The sequence below is a fragment of the Camelus bactrianus genome, chromosome 17, assembly GCF_048773025.1.
Source record: "Camelus bactrianus isolate YW-2024 breed Bactrian camel chromosome 17, ASM4877302v1, whole genome shotgun sequence".
NCBI lineage: Eukaryota > Metazoa > Chordata > Mammalia > Artiodactyla > Camelidae > Camelus > Camelus bactrianus.
The window spans coordinates 6,605,902-6,626,485 of NC_133555.1; the positions used below are offsets into that span (position 1 = coordinate 6,605,902).

At 44.8% G+C, this 20,584-nt stretch overlaps 1 protein-coding gene across 5 annotated transcripts in view; it reads left to right on the forward strand.

Annotated features, from left to right (window-relative positions):
* SRGAP3 (SLIT-ROBO Rho GTPase activating protein 3) overlaps positions 1-20,584 on the forward strand; it is a 288,661-nt gene that overhangs the window by 61,713 nt on the left and 206,364 nt on the right. The window contains exon 1 of one of the 5 annotated variants that reach the window (XR_012499859.1): positions 5,266-6,041. The exons of 2 other annotated variants lie outside the window; for them this stretch is intronic. Coding sequence is in view for 2 of the 3 variants with exons in the window: in XM_074344422.1 (XP_074200523.1) it covers positions 5,975-6,041 (67 nt within the window). In the remaining variant the exon portion in view is untranslated. Of the gene's footprint in view, positions 1-5,265; positions 6,042-20,584 lie in introns of those variants that run through there. 2 more of the 5 variants (XM_074344422.1, XM_045515277.2) reach the window with 2 other exon arrangements.

Sequence of the window (20,584 nt, forward strand, 5' to 3'; positions counted from 1 at the left end):
TCTCCTCAGGCTTAGTGACAGGTCCTGATTGCTGAGACTGCTTTCTCCCCCTCTTTTTAACAGCCAAGCGGGCAGATGCCTGAGGCCTGTGAGCTCCTGTGTATCTCAGTGTCTCTCAGTAGGATGTGGCGCCTGCATGAGTGGGGGAGGAACACCAGGTGTGGGGTCAGGTGTCTTGGTTTTTTGCCCGGCTCCCATTTATGAGCCATGGGAGGTTGGGGAAGTCATTCAGCCTCCCCGTGCCTTCATTTCCTCATCTGTAAGATGGGCGTGATAATACCTATCTCAAAGGGCTGTATCAGGATCAAGATAATGGATGACAGAGTGCTTTATAAACAACAAAGCTGGATAATTTCAAGCTGCTTTATCATATTTTCTATGGATCTTTTCTGTGAATCCCCCTTCTTTCTTTCCTGCATCCTTTTCATAGCAGACACAGGTTGATTGCTCATTTAGCATCCATTCCTCCTGCTTTGGGAATCTCTGGGGCCACATGGTTTGTTTGGATCTGACCCCATCCTACAGCTCCAGGGGCAAGTCCACAATCTAGGCCTGGCCAAGCAGAACAACATTCTATCCCTCTGGCCACAGTGATTGGTTCAAGGATAGCCATGGGCCCCAGCTTGGGCCAGCTGGCTGTTCCTGGGGCTTTTGCTAGGACTCCCGGCAAAGACTTTGCCCTCCTTGCTGGAATTGCCAAGCTTGGAGAATGTAAGCCTGGAGCTGTTGGTGGCTACCTTTGCCATCTTGTGGGAAGAGAGCCTACCACCATACCGGAAAGCAGAATGGAGAGCTGGAGAAAGATGTGTCCTGCTGAAATTGTTAGAGCCCCTGGACCCAGCCATGCCTGATTTGTGTTCATTATGAATGAGATTGATTAGCGTTTCATGTATTTTTCCCTTTCTGTGAAGCCTTATTCATATCCTTTAGTGATTTTTCTAATGGACTGTTGGTGTTTTGCCCATAGATTTGAAGGAACTTTTTGGTATTTATTGATTTTATATAGAGGTGAAATTCACAGAACATACAATTAACCATTTTAAAGTGTACAATTTGGTGGCATTTGGTACATTCACAGTCTTGTACAACAACTGTCAATTCTATCTAGTTCCAAAACATTTTCATCATCACCAAATTGTATCCATTAAGCACTTCCTCCCTATTCCCTGCCTCACCCAGCTCCTGACAACCACTAATCTGCTTTCTATCTCTATGGGTTTATTTATTCTGAATATTTCACATAAATGGACTCCTACAATACGTGATCTTTTGTGTCTGCCTTCTCTTACTGAGCATCATCAGGGCTTCATTCCTTTTTATGGCTGAATGATATTCCACTGTATGGACAGCATGTGTTTGATTTATCCATTCATTCACTGTGGCACATTTGGATTATTTCCACCTTTTGGCTGTGGTGAGCAGTGCTACTAGAACATTCATGCACAAGTATTTGTTTAACTTGTATATTAGGGAGGTTAGTCCTTGGCCTACAATAGATGTTGCAAATATTGTTTCTCATTTTGCAGTTCGTGTTTGACTTTGCTTATGGTGATTTCAGTCAGGCACAAATTTGAACAAATTGTTATGTAGTTGAATCTGTCAGGCTTTTATGGCTTATGGGTTTTGTGATACAATTAGGAAGGCCATCCTTAACTCAAGGTTATAAAATAATTCTCCCATTAAAACGGCCACTTATTTACTCATTTCCTTATCAGTCAAACCGGGATTAAAAACAGCCCTCCCTACCCCGACCGGGGTTATTGTGAGGACTAAATAAGAGAAACAATACGAAGGGGCTTTATAAAATATAAAGCTGCAGAGCAGAGACTGAAGGGCAGAATTACTCACCAAGCCACCCAAGGATGCATTAGTTGGCAGCATCGGAGAATGTCACAAAATATATCAAAACCTTATTAGTCATCTTGGGAGAATTTCATTATTTGACCAGAAAAATAAAATTGCTTTAAACCAAAAACTCTTCTGGTCATTCCTTCTCTAAGTAGAGTCTTTTTTTCCCCCCTACCAGGAAAAGAAACCAGTTCAGTGGGTTTTTTGTTATTCAGCTGTAATTGTAATTTAAGCCTCATCAATGGCCATTTGTGACATTTTCCTTGTATTTTTAACTCTAAATTCTTTTTTTTTTTCATGGCAGACTTTAGGTTGAACAGTATATTGATTGAAGAAAAATGTCAGTACTTGACAGCAATTACTCCTCCGACTGCTGTAGGAAAAATTGGGTTCTGGCCGCGTCCTTGGGCTCTGGGAGGGCCAGACCTGGGCTTGCGTGCAGTTCAGTCGGTAGCTGGGTGTGTGATCCTGGGCAAATTGCTCCACTGCTCTGTCCCTCCGTTCCCCCAGCTGTAAAATAAGGGTGATTAGAGCACCTGACCCACTAATAAAATCTTTGTCAGTGATAAAATCTGCACAGAGTACTTGGCCCAGTGTCTGTATGGAATGAAGTCTTAATAAATATTAGCTATTAGTATAATTCAGGAATATCCAAACAAATCTAGGAAATGAACCTGAGGGAAGTGCAATATACCCTTCCAGGGGCGTAGTCCCATCCTTGGGGGGGGGGTGGCACAGATCAAATCACATGGTGGAACCCCTTGTCCCGCTGGATACCACAGTTATTTTTGGAGCAATCTGGTTTCTGTTACTGCCACATGAAGGGTAATCATTCACAATGGCAGTTGGTCCTCATACAGCGAGGAAGAAGTGGCACATGGAGGGGGATGTCACAGAGGGCAGCTGGGAGGCTGGGGTGAGCTGTGTGGTGGGAAGAATAGAGCAAGGGCCCGCCCACCCCCTCTTCTTGGGAAAGGAAGATTCTGGATGCTGTAGGTTCACATTGTGCAGTGATGTATTCGTGGAGGGCACAACCGTTTTCTTCTTTTTCCCTTTTTCTTTTTCCTCTCTCCCTGTTCCCAACCAAGGGATCCGCAGAGCCCCAACTCTGGTCCTAGACTCAGCATGATTGGGCCCTAAGAAAGAAATAATGTCCGTGGGACCTCTGCTAAATGCCGGGCACTTTAAATCCATGATCACGTCGGACCCTGTGCGAGGAGTTAGATCCCCACCATTTTATAGATGAGGAAGCTGAGCCTCAGTGAAAGCACAGAAGCTACCTAAGGCCCCCCACAAGCTGGTAAGTGGCAGAGCCAGAATTTAAATCACCATCTGCCTTACGCCAAAATCCAGCTTCTTCTGCTGTTCAGCACATAGCTCAATACCATACTTCGCTTCAGTTTTGTATGGCTTTTGTGACATTTCTGTGGCTCCATGCCTTATGCATGGGTCTCCCAGAAATCTTTGTGGATTTAAAATTTTAGGGACATAGAGAACAGCTGACTTGGACTAGTTCCTGCCTTAAACAGGCAACAAGCAGGTTAAGTCTCTTGTTCCGGTTTTCGGAGCTAGTCCATGGCAGAGCCAGGTGCTAACTCCCATTTTCCTTTGAGAGTCTAGGCCTGAGGCCTGGATGCTAATCTCTGAGCACATCTTTCTGAGGTAACGTGTGGCTTTCGTTGTTTTACAGTGGTCCAGAATGGGACTGCATAGGGCCTGAGCATGCATCTGGGAAGGGAGAGGCCAGGGGGTGATGGTGATGGCTGGGGGTGATGGCAACGGCTGTGGGCATCTCCTTGTGAACTGCATGAAGCTGTAATAAGCCCCATGGTTCACCAGCTGGACTTCTTCCTTGCTTTCTCCAAGCAGACCCTGGGCGTTCCCACCTGTAGGCCTTAGCTCATACTGTCTGCTCCGTAGGAATCCCTTCCCCTCCCCATTCCTATCTGGGAGGACCCACTACAACTCACATTTTCTCTAGGAAGCCTAAATGGACTATCATGGATAACCTATTCGTTTCCGAACCCAAATCAGATCACTTATTATACACTCAGAAAAAGGCAAATGGAAGATTATTTTGAGAAATTTGTGAAAATACACTCTGGACAATACAAGTTAATGATGATCTTAATATGTGAAATTCCAGTGGCAGCAACCCTATAGTTTCATTTTTACAGGACAGTTCTCATTCTGCCTTAAGTGCATGTGAAATGGGTCTAATCTCTAGTAGAATGCCAGAGGTGTGGCGTGTTTGATGGGCAGAATCTGGGGTCAGACAGCCTGGGTTTGGGCAAGTCACTTCCCATATCTGTGCCTCTGTTCCTTCACCTGTGAAAGAGGGGTACTTACACGATGTTGTGAGGTCGTTGGGGGATATCGTGGGTGATAATAATCGCTCCCACTCACTGAGTGCTCACTACCAGGCTCTGTGCTAAGCTTAGCTTCGCATTCTTATTCGAGCCTCTGAAGAGCTCCCTCCTTTCTGAATGCCCTTACAATATTATCTTCCTCATAGCATTCATCTTCTGCCATATTATAATAATTTACTCATTTTGTTTATTTTTCGTCCCCTCCCAGGGCCTCTTGTCTTGCACAACTCCAAGAGGCACCATTCACAATGCATTCTGAGTTCTGCACAGGGCTGCTTTTATTGAGAATATTAACACAACTGGTGCTGACTTCCCAGATTTGGGTGATTTGGAGACCCTGGCTCTCCAGGAGGGCAGGGAGGGTTTTTTTTGTGTGTGTTTGTGTAGTTTTTTGTTTGTTTGTTTTTGTGTTTGTTTTTGTTTTTGTTTTTGTTTTGCCTAGTTTGATCAATGTTGTGTCCCCATACCCAGACCAATGCCTGACCTATAGTAAGCTTTCAGTAAATATTTGTCGAAAGAATGAATGAAAAGCCTCCAGAGAGAACCCATTTTACTGGTGAGGAAACTGAGGCTCAATGAGTCATTGATTTACCTAAAGCCCACAAGACCCTGAGGCAGCTGGGTTTCAAGCTTGCACCCACTGGCTTTGCAAAGCTGCATTGAGACGCCTGGCATTGTTCCTGTGGCCCTGTGATTGCTCAGCACATATTAACGAGCTTGCCTACGTGGGTCATCCCCTCTCCTCTGCTAGACAATTCCGGCAGAGTGACAAACTGTCACCTAGTCGTGCTTTGAGAAATTGAATTAAATTGCACACTGCAAAAAAAAGGTGGACCTTTTGGAGTTTTTGGAGGAAAAATCCCTCAGCCAACTATAATGGTAGGAGTTTGCAGGGGCCTCTCAGGCCCTCCCAGCTCCGTTCTTTTTCCTGCCTCCTTCCCTTTTGTGAGCGTTTCTTCCCCTTTTTGCTTGCAGTGAGTTCTGCTCTCCTGTAGGCTACAATGTGTCAGTTGTTATAAAATCCGGGAGGTGGAGCTTGGTGACGAGAGCGTGGGGGAGCGCTCGGCCAGCCCTGCAGGGCGAGCAGTCCGGCCCCTGGTTCACCCGAGCTTAAGCCTTGCAGCAGGAGAACTTCCACCTCGCTCTCCTGGCTTTGAGCCTCACTGTACATCAGACCAGAGGCGCGGAAGGGAGGGAGGATGCGAGATGACCGGCCCTTTGGCAACCTGACCATCTCCTTACCAGAGCCTTTGAAAGCCAGCCGGAGGCTGACTGCACGACCAAGGAGGCGCCGCGCCTCTCGTGGATGGGTGTGTGTGTGTGTGAGTGTGTGTGAGCGAGTGTGAGGGTGTGTGTGTGCATCACAACTGTGTGTGTGTCTGGATGAGTGTGCGAGTGCACGCGTGAGTGTGTGTATGTGTGTGTGTGTGTGTGTGTGTGAGTACTCCCAGTTATTATTTTTTTGGAAGAAAAATCTTGAAAATCTCGGGCAGGTTACTGTGCTCCTAGGGTGGTGGTTCTTCTGCAAGAGGAGCTGATCAGACCAAGCTACTAGAGACATTTTTCAGCGAGTAAAGAGAATTTTCCTCTGAGAACGAGAGGGATTTTTCCCCTGGCTCTGCAGCCCTGAAAGAGATTAGCCCCTACACCTGTGAAATCGACCAGAACCGTGCGACTACCAGGGCTGGAGAGAGGACTCGGGAAGAAAAGGAGCAATAAATCCAACAGCCTGTCAGTGCCTTTGGCCACGTTGGAAGATGTCATCTCAAACTAAGTTCAAGAAAGACAAAGAGATCATTGCCGAATATGAAGCCCAAATAAAAGGTGAGATTCGGGCTGGGAGTCATGCCTCCCCTCCCCTTTCCTTTTTCTCTTGCTTTGGCTATTTTCCCCTTTTCCTCCCTGCCATCCTGAAATGTTGTTATGCATCAATAATCTTATTGTGAGGAGAAACAGTGGCAGCCGTACAAGTCCGGACTGGTTTCAACTGCAGAGACCGCTGGCGCTGGGAGGACAAATTGTAGAATGGGCTGCAATCACTGCATTGCAGGTGTGTGAGGAGGCTCCTACGCCCGGCTTTAGGAGTGTCGCGGATACTCCATCATCTTGGCCGTGACATGCCACTCTAAGGCCATTTTGACAGTCACTGCCTCCTCCCCTCCCCGCCCTAAAAAAGCCCTTAAATATGATGCATATTATTTTATGATCTGCTTTTTTTTTCTTTCTCCTTTTTGGTTTTTGTTGTTGCTTCGCCTGTGCCCCTTTCTCTGGGCTGGAATTCACATGCATGTGCACGGGGAAGCGGTGTCCCTGGGCTGCACTTCTTTGTCGGTGACTCTCGGCTGGCCTGGGTTGCCATGGGTTAACTGTTGTGGAGCATATTGATCCAAACTAATGCAGGCATTTAGGCATAAAAAGGGAGCTTGGTGCAGAAAATGTATTCTCTCGCAGTGTGCAGCCCCGATCACCACTGTGCACTAGCGTTTAGGGTCATCAGCCTTCACTGAACGCCAACAGCTTCAGTGTGCGGGTTCGGCGGGTAGGCGCTGCCTGGCTTCCGTGCTGCCAGGGGAAGCCTGCCAGGAGGGTGAGATGACCTCTGGCTGCTTGTTCCAGCTTTGGTGCCGCTCACTGGGTGCACACTTCTTTCAGAAGCCGCTCCCTAAATCCACACTTGCAAGGCGAAAGAGGAAACCGGACACAATCGCATAGACAAACCCAGGCAGAATCCTTATTCAAGCCAGACTGGGGCTTCTCTCTCCCTCCCGAGTTCCAGGCTCAGCCTTGGCAAGGGAAACCTAAAAGCACCATCCACCATGCTTACGGTTTCTCCCAGGATGTACCCCAAGGGAAGCCTGGGCCTGTGCCTCTTGGCATCTGTTTTCTTTCTTGTCACGGTTCTCCGAGTTGCGACACAGGGTGTGTTGTGGTCTCTGGTAGAAAGAGTAAAGATAAAATGCATCTTCAGGGGATGCCGAGGCCTGCCCCTGAGGTTACGGGCGGACTATTGAGCAAGCTAGTTATCTGGGGCTCCAGGGACCTGAGGTTGCCACACCTGCTTCTGGGTGCTGCTGCTGCTTAAGGCTCAGTGACCCAGGAAGTCGGGTGGCCTCCGCAGGAGCGGCGGGAGGCCGCACATCACAGCTGCTGTACACGCTTAAGATGCTTGGGAAACTTTGGGAGGGGAGCAGCCATCAGGGGAGAGCTTTGTTTTGTTTCCAGGCTCACTAGCCGTCTTCTGCCTTTTAGTTCTGGTCAAACCTGGCATGCGAATCACCTCTCAGTGGATCCCCAGGGTGAAATGAGCAGAAAACCCAGCTCATCCCTGGGCTCTTCCTCTTTAGTTTTCAGTTCCATGTAGAAAACAGGGACTTGAAGATGTTTCAGCCTTGCTGAAAATTTAGAAACCAGCCCTTTATTGGTCAGAGATCTGAATTCTCCCAACTGCTCAATACAAAAGCCTGGTTTCAGCCTTTGCATATACACTTTTTTAGGGAGTCTATGTTTTATAAGACTAACTTGGCTGATTATTATTATTTTTTTAAACGGAGTTTCCTCTGAAAAATGCCATAATAGAGAAGAGTATGCTGAGTTTTGAACAGTTTGGGATTTTTATAAACATTGTCTTGGTAGGAAATGTGCTTATCTCATTTTTGAAGGATTGCTACCCCTGGGCCCATGAAGTTTGTTTGAGGATCAATTAGGCATTTATTGCTCTGGCTGATTCTTTTACTTTTTACCTTTCACCTTTATTTTAACAACTAATTAGCAAGGGCAAGGGAATATATTTCACCAGGAAATTTGTTCAAATGAGCTGGTCTCTTCCAGACTCTAAATGTCTCTGCATTCTGGCTAAAGGAGTTTAATTTCATTCCTTTAGGGTTGACAACCACACAATTTAGGTCAGGATGCTGCTGTGCCTGAAATTGTCTGGAATCTTTTCATTCAAAATTCTGTTTGTTCATCCTCATCGTAACTACTGACATGTGTACAGGGCTTGAGACATCACCCCCCTTGGCGTACACCAAGTACAGAAGGGGTATGTAGGAGCTCGGTTTTAGAGATGAGGAGACTGAGGCCTTGAAATGTTACATGACTTGCCCAAGGTCACAAGGTGAGAGCTATGAAGGCAGCTGGTTTTCTTCCAGGCCCAGTGTCCCCAGTACACTGTTTGCCTGAAGCTGCCCCTTGAAGGATTGATGTCAGTAGCAGATGGCAGTCTTGTGGTGGAGACTGGCTGCCTCTCAGTCACGGTCCATTGTTTACCCTCTTACTTTCCTCCCCTGCCTTTGCTGCTTGCCTCTGAAGAGCGTTTGACCAATCACCAAAATAATGCCTGATGCCAATTACCTTTCTCCCTGGGTATCATTTGGCCAATTTGGTGCAAACATTCCACCTAGTTTGACAGATTTTATTCTCTGTGCATTTTGTGAGGGGAACTTTTGATTTTTAAAAATGATACTGAGTTTTTTCTTGGCTGAGTCTCTTTTTTCTCTTTTTGAAGAATTTACTGACCTAACAAAAAGGAATATTTTAAAACAGATTTTTTTTTTCTATTGTGAAAAATCTCAGAATCTTCTCTTGCCTCCTTAGATACTTGAATCCTTCTGATTATTTACCTGCAACCCAGTAGTATACCATAGGCTGCACATTTCCAGTGATGGGGAACTCACCACTTCCCAAGCCCACACATTCTAGTTTTGGACCGCTCTGGCTGTTGTAAGCAGTTTTTATGTTGCGTTGAGTATGTCTCTCATCCATGTTTTGGTTCTATAACTTGGGACTTCATAGAACAAGACAGGTGCTTCTTCCCCATGACTGCCCATTGGGTGTTTGGAGATTCTGATCATATCCCTGGACTATGCTTATTTGTCATTTGTTCATATAAGATGGTTCACTGCTGCTTATCATCTTCACCCTCCTTTGGAGCTACTGCATCCTGGGTTGCAAACTCCAGTGTCTTTGAATTCTTGGCAAATAGAATCAGTGAGTGAAGCTGGCTCAGTAAGATGATTTGTGGCAGCTGGCCTACCACCTCAGCCAGGGCAGTATAAGAGGGCGTGGTGATGATGGGAGGCCCGAGAGCGCGTGTCCTGTCCAAATGGGCAGTCGCCACTTGGGTTCAGCCAGTTGTTACTATTTAGAATGTAGGCCTAGCCAGATCTTTCAGTTTTTTCAACAGATGTCAGTAATCTGGAATCGAGCTTTATGCTTTTCAAGAGACTGCCAAATGGACCTCCAAAAGACAGTACAGTCAAAAGTCTTCTTCAAGAGTGGTACTGAGTTCTAAAAGATTCTCTAGATGTGGTCAGAGAAAGGAAACAACTATCACTTCCTTTATGGTGTACGTAATGCTTCTATTAATATAGCCCAAGGGTTGAATTAGCCTTTTTCACTGCCCACCCCCTCATTGCACCATATATATCTGTTATATTTCTCCAACCAGTAGCTAGGAACCTTGTCAGAGAGAAGAAAATGAAATGAATTTAATGTGACTTGTTCTTGGTGGCCCTGTGCTGGCTCCAGGTGGACACTGCTTCCTCTCCCAGGTGCTTGCAAGTGTCCCTTTATGAATCTGTTCAAGAGTGACATTATATTCTCTAGTCTGGAGCTGGTGAGCTATAACTTCTCACCTCTTTTGAAAATCAGAACATTTGCCCATCTCCAGCTCTTTGGCACCTATCCTGTTTTTCCCAGTTCCCTCAAAGATCACTGATAGTGTTTGGTAATCTTACTTGCGGGTATTCTCCGGTATCTTGGGCTCTAATTCATCTTGCTGTCAGACATAATGGTCTGTTCTGCATTTATTCAGAGTTCCCATTTCCAGTTCACTCTAACAGAAAATGAAAATAGAAATGCAGTGATTGACTTCAGTGTTTTTTTTGTTTTTGTTTTTGTTTTTTTACGCATCCATATTCATTTTAGGCCATCCTCTTAATGGCGTAAGTCTGGAATTTGGGGGAAGAAGAGCAGATATTGAAGATCACAGAGAAGCATTTATTTACTCATTCATATATGCATTCATTCAATAAACATTGAGTATCAACTTTGCTCTTAGTCTTGAGCTGGGTGCTGTGAGAAATGCAAAATATATGATACATTCTTGGCTTCCTAAGAGTTTTCTTGGAATATGTTGATAAAATCAGTGAAGAAAAAGATACTAAAAAAAACCAGAACACAAAAAACTTTCAACTCAGCACCAGAATAAATTTAATCTTAAAGAGATTATGCCATAGAGTGATTGGATAATGACCTTAGGAGCCCTCCCCACCTTCAGTAGGCTTCAGTGAGGAAAGTAGGCTGAGTTGGGGAACATTGTGGAGTAAATGGGGACTGTGGCTGACTGGGGAGCTCACTTAGAAGAGGTGGCCACAGCTCAGCTCTAGCCTATCCCTGCCAGGAAGGGTTGTGAGCCCAGAGTGGTCAGTTCTTTCAGTGTTTCCAGGGCAGCTGGATTTTAAAACAAAATCTCCTGATTTTTATTTTAAATATTTAAAATTTTAACTTAAAAAATATTTAAAAAATTGGATCACCTTTTTCATGATTGAGCTGTAAGAGTTCTTCTCCACATTCTAGATACAAGTTCTTTATCAGATAAATGATTTGCAAATATTTTATCCCCTCTGGGGGTTATCTCCCCCCCCCCCCCTTTTTTTTTTTTCCCGAAGGGAATCCTTTGAAGCACAAGAGTTTTTACTTTTTATAAATCTCTGATTATCTATTTTTTTCTTTTTTTTCTCATACTTTTGGTGTCATATCTAAGAATCTTTTGCCAAATCCAAGGCTATGATAAAAATTTCCTGATTTTTAAGGTTTTTAAGAAACCCTGTGCTACCTGAACATGCCTGTCCATTGCAGAGTTTCAGCCCGTGCCCACCAGCCTGCAGTTCTGGCCTACAAATTGAAGTCCATAAAGAGTCTTGGTGATGGGCTGGCAGCTGACTTACCTGTTCCACCTTCAGTTGTTTTCTCTGTAATAGGCCTGCACTCTCATAACCACGCTAGACCAGTTCCTCATCCCTGCATTCTTCATACCCCTTTTCACCTCCAAGTACTTCCTCATTCATGCCTTTGTTCTCCTCCTCCCCTCTTTTTCGTCTGGCCAACTCCTGACCATCCGTCAATGCCTGCTCAAATGATCCCTTCTTCCATGACACCCTCCTAATAACTCTTCTAGGCAGAACTAGTGGTTCCCTCACATCTGCCCCTCTATTCTGAGCCTTATTATTCTATTCTTTATTACAATTTTGTGTTTCATCCTTTGGCCATGAACTCTTGAGGGCACAAATGCTTGGGGTCATTTTTATTTCCCCAATATGCTTGGAATACAATCAGTTTGAGGGAATGGCTGCTAAGTTACTAAGCTCGAGTTATATTTTCCTTGACAGTTGTCTTAGCTTGGGCTCCTATAACAAAATACCATGGATGGCTGGGTGGCTTAAACAGGAGACATTTATTTTTCACAGTTCAGGAGGCTGAGAAGTCCAAGATCAAGGTGCCAGCAGACTTGGTTCCTAGTGAGAGCCTACTTCCTGGATGGTAGACAGTTGCCTTCTTGCTGTGCTCACACAGTCTTTCCTCTGTGTGTGGAGAGAGAGAGCTCTCTCTCCTCCTCTTGTTAGGAGGGGACTAATCCCATCATGGGCGCCACTCTCAGGGTCTTATCTAAACCCAGTCACTGCACAGAGGCCCCACTCACCTCCAGACCCCATCACGTTGGAGGTTAGGGCTTCAACGTATGAATCTCAGGGGGATATGAACATTCAACCTATAACAAAATCATACTTTCTGTTACATTGAATGTAGGGGCTTTATTGGGTAAGGAAATATTCCTCATGGTTTGGTGAATTTCCTTGTTTCTCTCTGATAGGGGAGATGTTTATTTATGGAGACTGGGTGAAGGCTGATGTGTTGAAAGCCAAGGTGGTGTTTGATGAGGTGATGTTTGTCACAGTCATGGTGGGATGTGGCTGGGGAGCACTGCACATCAGGCACCTCCCAGTCTGAGAAATCAGTGGATCTGGGGTTTTTTATTGGCTGTTTCCAGAGATCTCACCACCAGAGTTTGTATGTTAGAGATGACATTTCCTTTCCAGAAACCTCTATTATTTGTTCATTCACTCACTCACTTACTCACTCATTCAGTAACTGTTACAAGCCATGCTTCAGGTTTTCATTCACTCATTCACTTACTCATTCATTCAGTCACTCACTCACTCGCTCACTCACTCATTCAGTAACTGTTATAAGCCATGCTTCAGGTTATACAGCTTTGTTTAGCAATGGGAGGTAATTAATTTTTATTTCTGTCTAGGTCTCTGTCGTATATATGATATCTCATTTTGTGATCCCCCAAATTCTGTGAGATAGTCATTATTATTCCCATTTTATAGATTGAAATCTGAAGTTCAGAGAAATAAGATAAGTTGTATCAGATGGCTCAGTGAACAGTGGCAGAGCTCAGGGTTAAAGTGGAGGCTTTCTGCCTTCTGGTTGTGCACAGGGAGGCCAGATGCATGCCAGGGCAACTCGGCTCTGAAACCCAGGGATTCCTTCACTGAGAGGCCAGTCCGGGGTGGGTCTTAGACTTTGACTTCCTGCCCTTCCTAACATTTCTATGCTCCTTCTAATCCCACCTCTCCAATCTCCCCTTGATGCCACCTAGCTGTGTCAGATCCCTCACTCCCACCCTAGGGAGTCATCTTGGGGAAAGTACCCACTGGAAGTTTGATGGAGGCTCCACCAACCTGGAGATACAGAACCAGAACTCTTAGATGTCTTCTGGTCCAACTCTCCCAGGTTTTTTCCTCCCCAGCTGTGGAAACTGATGTGCAGAGAAGGGATCTGGCTTGCAGGTACTTCCAGACCATATTTCCACGAAGGCGAAAGCTCTGTCTTCTCGGCTTATTGCTGTAGCCTTGTGCCAGGCATCTAGTGAGTGATTAGTAACCGTATGGAGTTGAATTGCTCTGGTGAGTGGGTCAAGCCTGGATGGTGATGGTTGCCTGGGAGACAGAGCTGAATGGTACCTTGGAAAACAGGATGAGGCGAGGATCTAACAGGGTAAGAATGGGAGAAGTCAGGACGAGATGAGGTTAGGCTGGTTCAGAAACTGGGTCCTGTCCTGGTAGCTGCCAGGAAGGGGACAGGGGTTGACTTCTGAAAGGTGCTGAGTTTCAATTCAGAACCCCTGACCTAATAAAGGCCCCAGCAAGCTGTATCCTGGGCTTGGTTTCACTTGTAAGTGATTTGTTCCTAATGGCTTGTTGGTGTTTATAAAATATCTTGGCTGGCTAACAGTGGGGGTTTGGCTCTGTTCTCTTCATTTGTTTAATCATTAGGCCAGTTTGTATTTGGAGTGGTGTTCCCTGAGGTGTGTTCCATTAAATTGGATGTAAAGGGGCGTTGGGTGGAAAAAATTGTTCTGTGGTCAAATAGATTTTGGAGGTTCTAGTAGAAAATGAATTAAATTGGTTTGTTTCCCACAGGACTTATGGGAACCTTGAATTTGGGGGCCACATACTTTCCTCCAACTTATTCAGTCTTGTAAACCTTTTTCATGGGCAATCCCACAAGACTGTTCCTGAGATGGCATTTTGGACAGCTACGCAATTTGTGGATTATTCAGATTCTTTCTCTTTTTGCCTTTTGTACAGTTCCCTAATTCTTATACTTTTCTAAAAGAACCATTTGAAGAGGGGAAGAGATAAAACAAATGTATGTCCAGCTTATCTAAGTGACATCAGTGTGGTGTTCTGAGGTCACTTAGAAAATGTGGGTTTTGACATTTCCAATTACTGAGCGCTCAACCATTGATTCAAATGGTGATTTGCCATAGCTGTCCTCTGATCAATGTGTGTGGCACGTGCCTATTTGCATGTGACAGTTTGGGGGCGCACTCAGCTGCAGGTAGCATGCACAGGGCCCTGAGTGGACCTGGCCGCTGCCCCTGGGATTGTACAGTCGATCTCAGGTGATAATGGTGCAGATGAACACACAGAAGCCCGTGGCCTGTGGTGCCTCAGAGTGAACAGATCTCAGCCACAAATCCAGGTGCAATAAAAATATGTTTTTCTTGACTTTTTGGTAACTTGATTTACATTTCACATCTCTTTTCTACTAGGGGTGGCAGAAATAAATCCAAGTGAATTTGGGGTTTTCCTCCTTTTTCCTCCAGTGTTGTTTCCCGAGGTCCAGGGGGACTAGGGCAGTGCCAAGGGACATCTGTTGTGGTTTATCATCAGTCTGCTTTGTCAACTACTGGGATACCTTCCTTTCTGTTGGGTCTTCAGTGGTCGGCCCTGCCAGTGAGCCTTCTTTGTTCCAAACCTGAGGCCGCTTTGCACGTTCCCCTCTTCAGCTCCTTCTGTGAGATTTGCAGGTACCAGGGGCCATCCTGGGGCTCACACACCATGCTGGGTGGAGAGAGACTCTGGACAGTAGTCTCAGGCCTGTCTTGCCATGCCCAGCACTCACTTCTCCTTCAGGGTCTCCCGAGAGCACTGCCTGGGAAGTGGTGCAGCTCCTCCGTTCTCAGAGTCTGCAAATCTGTATGGATGTTCCCTCATCGCCCTCGCTCCTCGGGCTTGTCATAGGTGAGGCAGGATGCAGATTATTTTCTTACAGATCTGTCATGTCTACACACACCTTGCTTTGCTGACTCCCAGAATCTTTATCTGTGTGTGGGGAATGGGAGGGATGCGGGGGTTAGGAGGGGTGGCTCCCTGGCTCTTTGTCATTAGACATTCTCTCAAAGTTAGGGTCCACTTTTTCCTGTTCTTATAGTATTTTATTTATGAATGAGTAATTTTTTGGCCCTAACAAGGCTGACCATAATGGAAGAAAACCTTTTGGGCATCAAGTAGTACATTAAAATTAGAGGAACAAAGTATCCACATCCATGAAGTTATATGTGAAGCTGCAGATCAGGTATTCAGTGAAATGGGACATTGTTTCTTTGATAGTGTCCGTTTTTTGGGAAGTTAAAGGATTTTTTAAAATGAATTTTTTAAAGTTTTTAAATTTTTAAAAATTTTTTTGCTTTTTTCTTAAGCAAATCTGTCTTATTTGTGCTTTTTAATGTTTTAATAAAAACTTATCAGGATATATATTTTTTAAACTTTTTTTTTTTAGTTTTTGTTTATTTATTTATTTTTAGTTGAAGTATAGTCAGTTTACAATGTTGTGTCAATTTCTGCATAACCCACATTCTTTCATTTCTCCCTGAAGGCTGAGTTTTTTAAAGTCAAAAGCCAAGAATTCAGTCTTTCTCTGTATTACCCCTGAGGCACTGAGCACAATGCCCTCCCTCCCTGCCTGAATAAGGTCTAGGAGGTCTAAGGATATATGGGAGAAAAACCTTCAGTATTTCCAAATATTAAATGCAGTGAATTTCCATCCTTCTCCATCTGCACCATCCTGGCCCAGGCCACCATCACCTCTTGCTGGGACCAAGGCAACATCCTCCTAACTCACAGCTTCTCAGCCTCCGCACTACTGACACTTGGGGCTGCATCACTTTTTGTTGGGGGGGAGGGCTGTCCTGTGCAATGTGGGATGTTGAGCAGCATCCCTGACCTCTACCTGCTAGATGCCAGTAGCACCCTCCCTCTTCCAAGTTGTGACAACAAAAAATGTCTGCAGACACTGCCAAACAGCCCCTGAGGCGGGGGGAATAGGCCCCAGTTAAAGCCACTGTCCTAACTGGTCTCCCCGCTTCTTCTCTTGTCCCCACAGTCTGCTCCCCCCACTGCAGTCTGCAGCAGTCCTTACATAGTTTAAATCTAACCGTGTCACTTCCTAGTTTCAAACTTTCCAGTAGCATCTCACAGCTCAAGAATCAAATCCAGCCCCCCAGCTGGGCTTACAAAGCTGTGGTCTGCCCATCTTGGGCTCCCGCACCTCTCCACTCCCTTGGTTCCAACCTGGTACCTTATTTGGGACTTCACACTTAGTTTTTCCTTCTTTCTGGAATCTTCTTCCCCTGGATTGTCACATGGCTGGCTCCTTCTAGGTATTCAACTCTTGGCTTGCATGTCACTTCCTCACCACCCAGTCTTAAGTAGCTTGGGAGCACCTATTGAATCAGCTGACTTGAAGTCTCAGGAGAGCACTTATAGCTGTATGATACTGTCCCTTCTTTTTTATTTGTTTCTTTTGACCAGAAATGAAAGTCTATAAGAACAAGACCTTTTGTTCATTTATGTTCTGTTAGTACCTAGAACACCATTTGGTGTGTAATAAGTAACTGTAAGATTGGGTGAGTGGTGAATGTTGATGCCCTTGTGATGGACTTTATACATAAGCACATGTATCTGCTCTGTTTCAGGGTGCATGGGATTATACTGGGAATTTCAGTTTAGAGGCACATAATAAAGCAGATCCAGGCTTTCCCAAGCCCTGACTGAGAGATAATTCAAGAAGACGAAGAATCAAAAGAAGGATCAATTGTATCTATGCAGAGGCATCCACCTAATGGCTTAGAGGGGAATGGGGTAGGGAGACCAGGTGGACACTTTCAGGGATGCTGCAGGGAATTTCCTATTTTCTGTTAATTGAGTTCCTAGTATGTGGTTGATATAGGGACACAAAAATGTGAGGAATATGATGCCTGTCCCTGACTTTGATGGACTCACAGTTTTCTAGGAAAGATAGTTACAAAAATAGATTAATTGATTATAATCCAGTATAGTAAGTACTGAGGCACTTTGGAAACTCCGAGTGAAAGTAACAGCTTTACTGGGGAGAGCCTGGAGAAGTTCTTCTAGAAGAAAGGACTTTTGAGTAGGGTTTTAAAGGATGGGTAGAAGCTCTCCAAGTGGTGAAAGGCATTTCATGAAGACAGAACAGCATGTGCAAAGGCATGGGGTTCATGAGAGGGCCTGGCTACTTGGGAAGTGGGGAGAAGTTTGATGTGGCTGAAATCCAAAGTAGCTGCGGTGGGAGGTAATTCTAGCAGTGAGAGGAGTATGAAGTTCCTTTCTAACTAGTGGCTCCTGTGACCCTTTTACCTTGGAGATAGCGGATGAGGGTCTTATTTTTTTGATAACATTTTTTTTCTGGTTGGATATAATACATGCTCATTATTTTGAAAGTTTTGAAAATATAGGGAAAAAGAATCTAGAAGCCACTACCCGAGATAATCACTGTAAACATTCAATATATTACCTGTCAGACTTCATATCTCTATCAGATCTGTTTTATATCTATATATAACAAAAATGGGATCATAGATCTTTAATGAAAAGTTACGAAAATAAAGCAGATAGGCAAATCTTCATAGGCCTATAGGCCTAGGGCTTGAAATAAGAGTATGGCCTAAAAATAAACAGACTTTTCCAAGTGATAATATCAGTCAAGAAGCGTGACCTCCCTCATGCTTTTGATGGTCCATGAGGACTAGGAATTAGTCTGTTGGAGGCCACTTCTGTCCCACCAGATTTGTATAACACTCAGCAAGAACTTCCCCTGTATCCGCATCTGTGCCAGCTACTTTCAGCTAACAAATGTCCCCTTCCTGGTCCCTCAGAGTCTCACTTCCTTGTTGGTACCCAGGCAGCCATTCCTGCCTTTGGCATGAAGTATTAAAAGGAGAGTCTTGTCAAAGGCAAAAAATATGTTGGTACCTTTCCTCATTGTTCCTCTGCCCGTGTCCCTGGTCATCGGTGGTACTTTTGGGACTCCTAATTGCTGGTCTGCTCCCAGCAGTGGTAACCTGCCATCCCCTTGCTTCTGATGGCCAGTGAGTGTATTTTCAGAATACATTTTACTGTAGATCAGTAAGTTGTCCAACTCTTTGTCAAACAGAAAAGATTCCTGTAGGTGGGTAGAGATTGGAATTTGGTGAGAGGGGACAGCTCCATGGGGGGACCTTCCGTAGCTTAGAGTGCCTTACGGGGAACCAGAGAGAGATACCATGAGAGGACCCTTACCAGTGAAGCACCTCAGGATCCCTCAGGGACACAAAAGCGTGGGTGTCTCTTCTCTGATTTCATTTGTACTGAAGAGTGCAAACTGGCCGAGCAACGTGGCTGCTCCCCAACCATTGTCCCAGCAGGACGTTTCCAAGCAGAGTTGGCCAGCATGTTACTTTTCAGTTCACAGCATCTTTATGGTGATCAGTGGCCTCTCCAGACAGTCCATTTTGAATCCCCTGAAGATAGATCATCTCAGGGAAACTAAGGCAGAACCAGAGCTGCTCTCTCACTTCTGACACTGGTAACTGATTACTCCTTGATCTCCGACCCCAGTCATTTGGACTCTTGACCTTTTGCCTGGCTGTGGTCTTTCGAGTGTATTTGTCCCTCAGCTAATCTGGGGCTTTAGCTTTGGCCTGATCCTTCTGCTTCAGGCCTTATCCTGAGTATCTCTGTTTTGCTAGGTCTCATACTTGGCGTAATGTTGCCATGGAAACTCTGCACCAAAAATGGTGGAGGCCCTGCTGCTCCCTGCCAGAGACACAGAATTGTTAGGCTGTTGGGAATAGTGGGAAAGAAATACTGAGTATCTGGTGGGCCAGTTCACTTTGATTTAGTTTGGCAAGTATTTATTGAGTTCCTACTATGTTCCTTGCCCTCATAGACTTTATAATTCTGTGAGGAAGCCAAATTTTAACTCGTAATTACCAAACTGTTGAGTATTAATGAAAGGTTGGTTTGGAGTTCTTGGGGTTACCTATAGCAAATGGATCCAAATGGCTGAGAATGTTGTGATTTCTGATACTGATCTGTAAAGCTTAATCATATTGGCCAAGCTTATCTCACCCCTGTTATTTCCTGAGTTATTTAAGATCTAGAGAGAACCATCTTTCCATTTAGAGAAGGGTCAGAAGCCATGAAAATATTTAAGGGGTCAGGAAGAGTGCTGCTTCTAAGAGAAATATACAACTCTTTGTGTAAAAGATAAAAATGGTTCCAGAAAAGGAATTTTATAATAGTTATTCCCAGTTGGTAAATATAATCGTAAGATAAGTGCTTTTAAGGTGAAATTAAAGCCAGGGATCAACTGAAGAGGGTTGAAATCCGTCTTGGTTGGATAGAGTTATATTAAAGTCACAGAAGGAAGGTGAGACAAGACTATGGATTGTGGGGGGAGGCAGCTGTGATGGGGGACTGTGCTGTGGACTAAATTGCACAGAGCTGGGTTTGAGCCTTGCTTATGGCTTACCAGTTGAATGGTAAGTCCTTTGTTGTTGTTGTTTTTAATCCAAGAAAGATAAGAAAGCTAGGGATAATTCCTCACCAGTTACCTTATTTGAAAAATGGGGATGGCAGTACCTCACTCGTGTGTGTGTGTGTGTGTGTGTGTGTGTGTGTGTGTGTGTGTGTGTGTGTTTGTGTGCATGAACTAGTTGAAATAACACACATCAGATTTTCCAGCACACTTCTTGGCACGCAGGAGCGGTCACTGAACAGTGGAAATGTTAGCTAAACCAATAAGAAGGTCACCAGCATTGAGTCCAGTGATCCTGAGCCTAAGGTGACGCCCTCCGTGAGTGCAGATTAGAGAGGAGAGGAGAATGGGGCAGTGCTGGAAAGCCGTCAGTAGAGGCGGTGTTACCAGCATGGGCAGCTGGGAAAGGAAGGTTCTAGAAAGTCTTAGACAGGCATGATGCTCTCTTTGCCTATTTCAGTGTTTTCCCCACTGTGACTCCTGGGCCACCTGCTTCAGAATCTCTTGGGGTGGGACCTTTGAACCTGCATTTTACAAGTGCCCCAGGTTTCATAAACTTGAAATACTTGGACCTGGACTGTAGTAAACTCAGCAGCGTTACTGTCTGTGTGTCCCTCCCCTCGCCACCCTCCCCCCATTTCTTAAATTGAAGTATAGTTGATTTACAATGTTGTATTAGTTTCTAGTGCACAGCATAATGATTCAGTTATACACATGTATATACATATGCTTTTTCATTACAGGTTACTGTACGCCATTAAATAGAGTTCCTGTGCTGTACATATACAGTAGGACCTTGTCATTTATCTATTCTGTACATAGTAGTTTGTATCTGCCAGTCTCAAACTCCCAATTTCTCCCTCCCTGCCCCCTTCCCCTCCTGGTAACCTTAAGTTTGCTGTATCCTCTTTTGAAAGTCAAAGGATATTTAGTAGTCATGTAAATTACTGATGAATGAGGAAAAAAAACCTAAACCTGAACCCCCTGTATGTGTGTGTGTGTGTGTGTGTGTGTGTGTGTGTGTGTATTACAATCCTGTGGGGTTTTTTTGTTTTTGTAAAAATGTGTGTCTTTGTGTATTTGGGTGTGTGTGAAAAAGAGTATGATAGTTCTTACTGATTGGTAATGATATTTACTCTTGGGGACTAGGAATGGGGTGGAGGTCAGGGATGGGGACAGGATGGTAGTGATAGAGA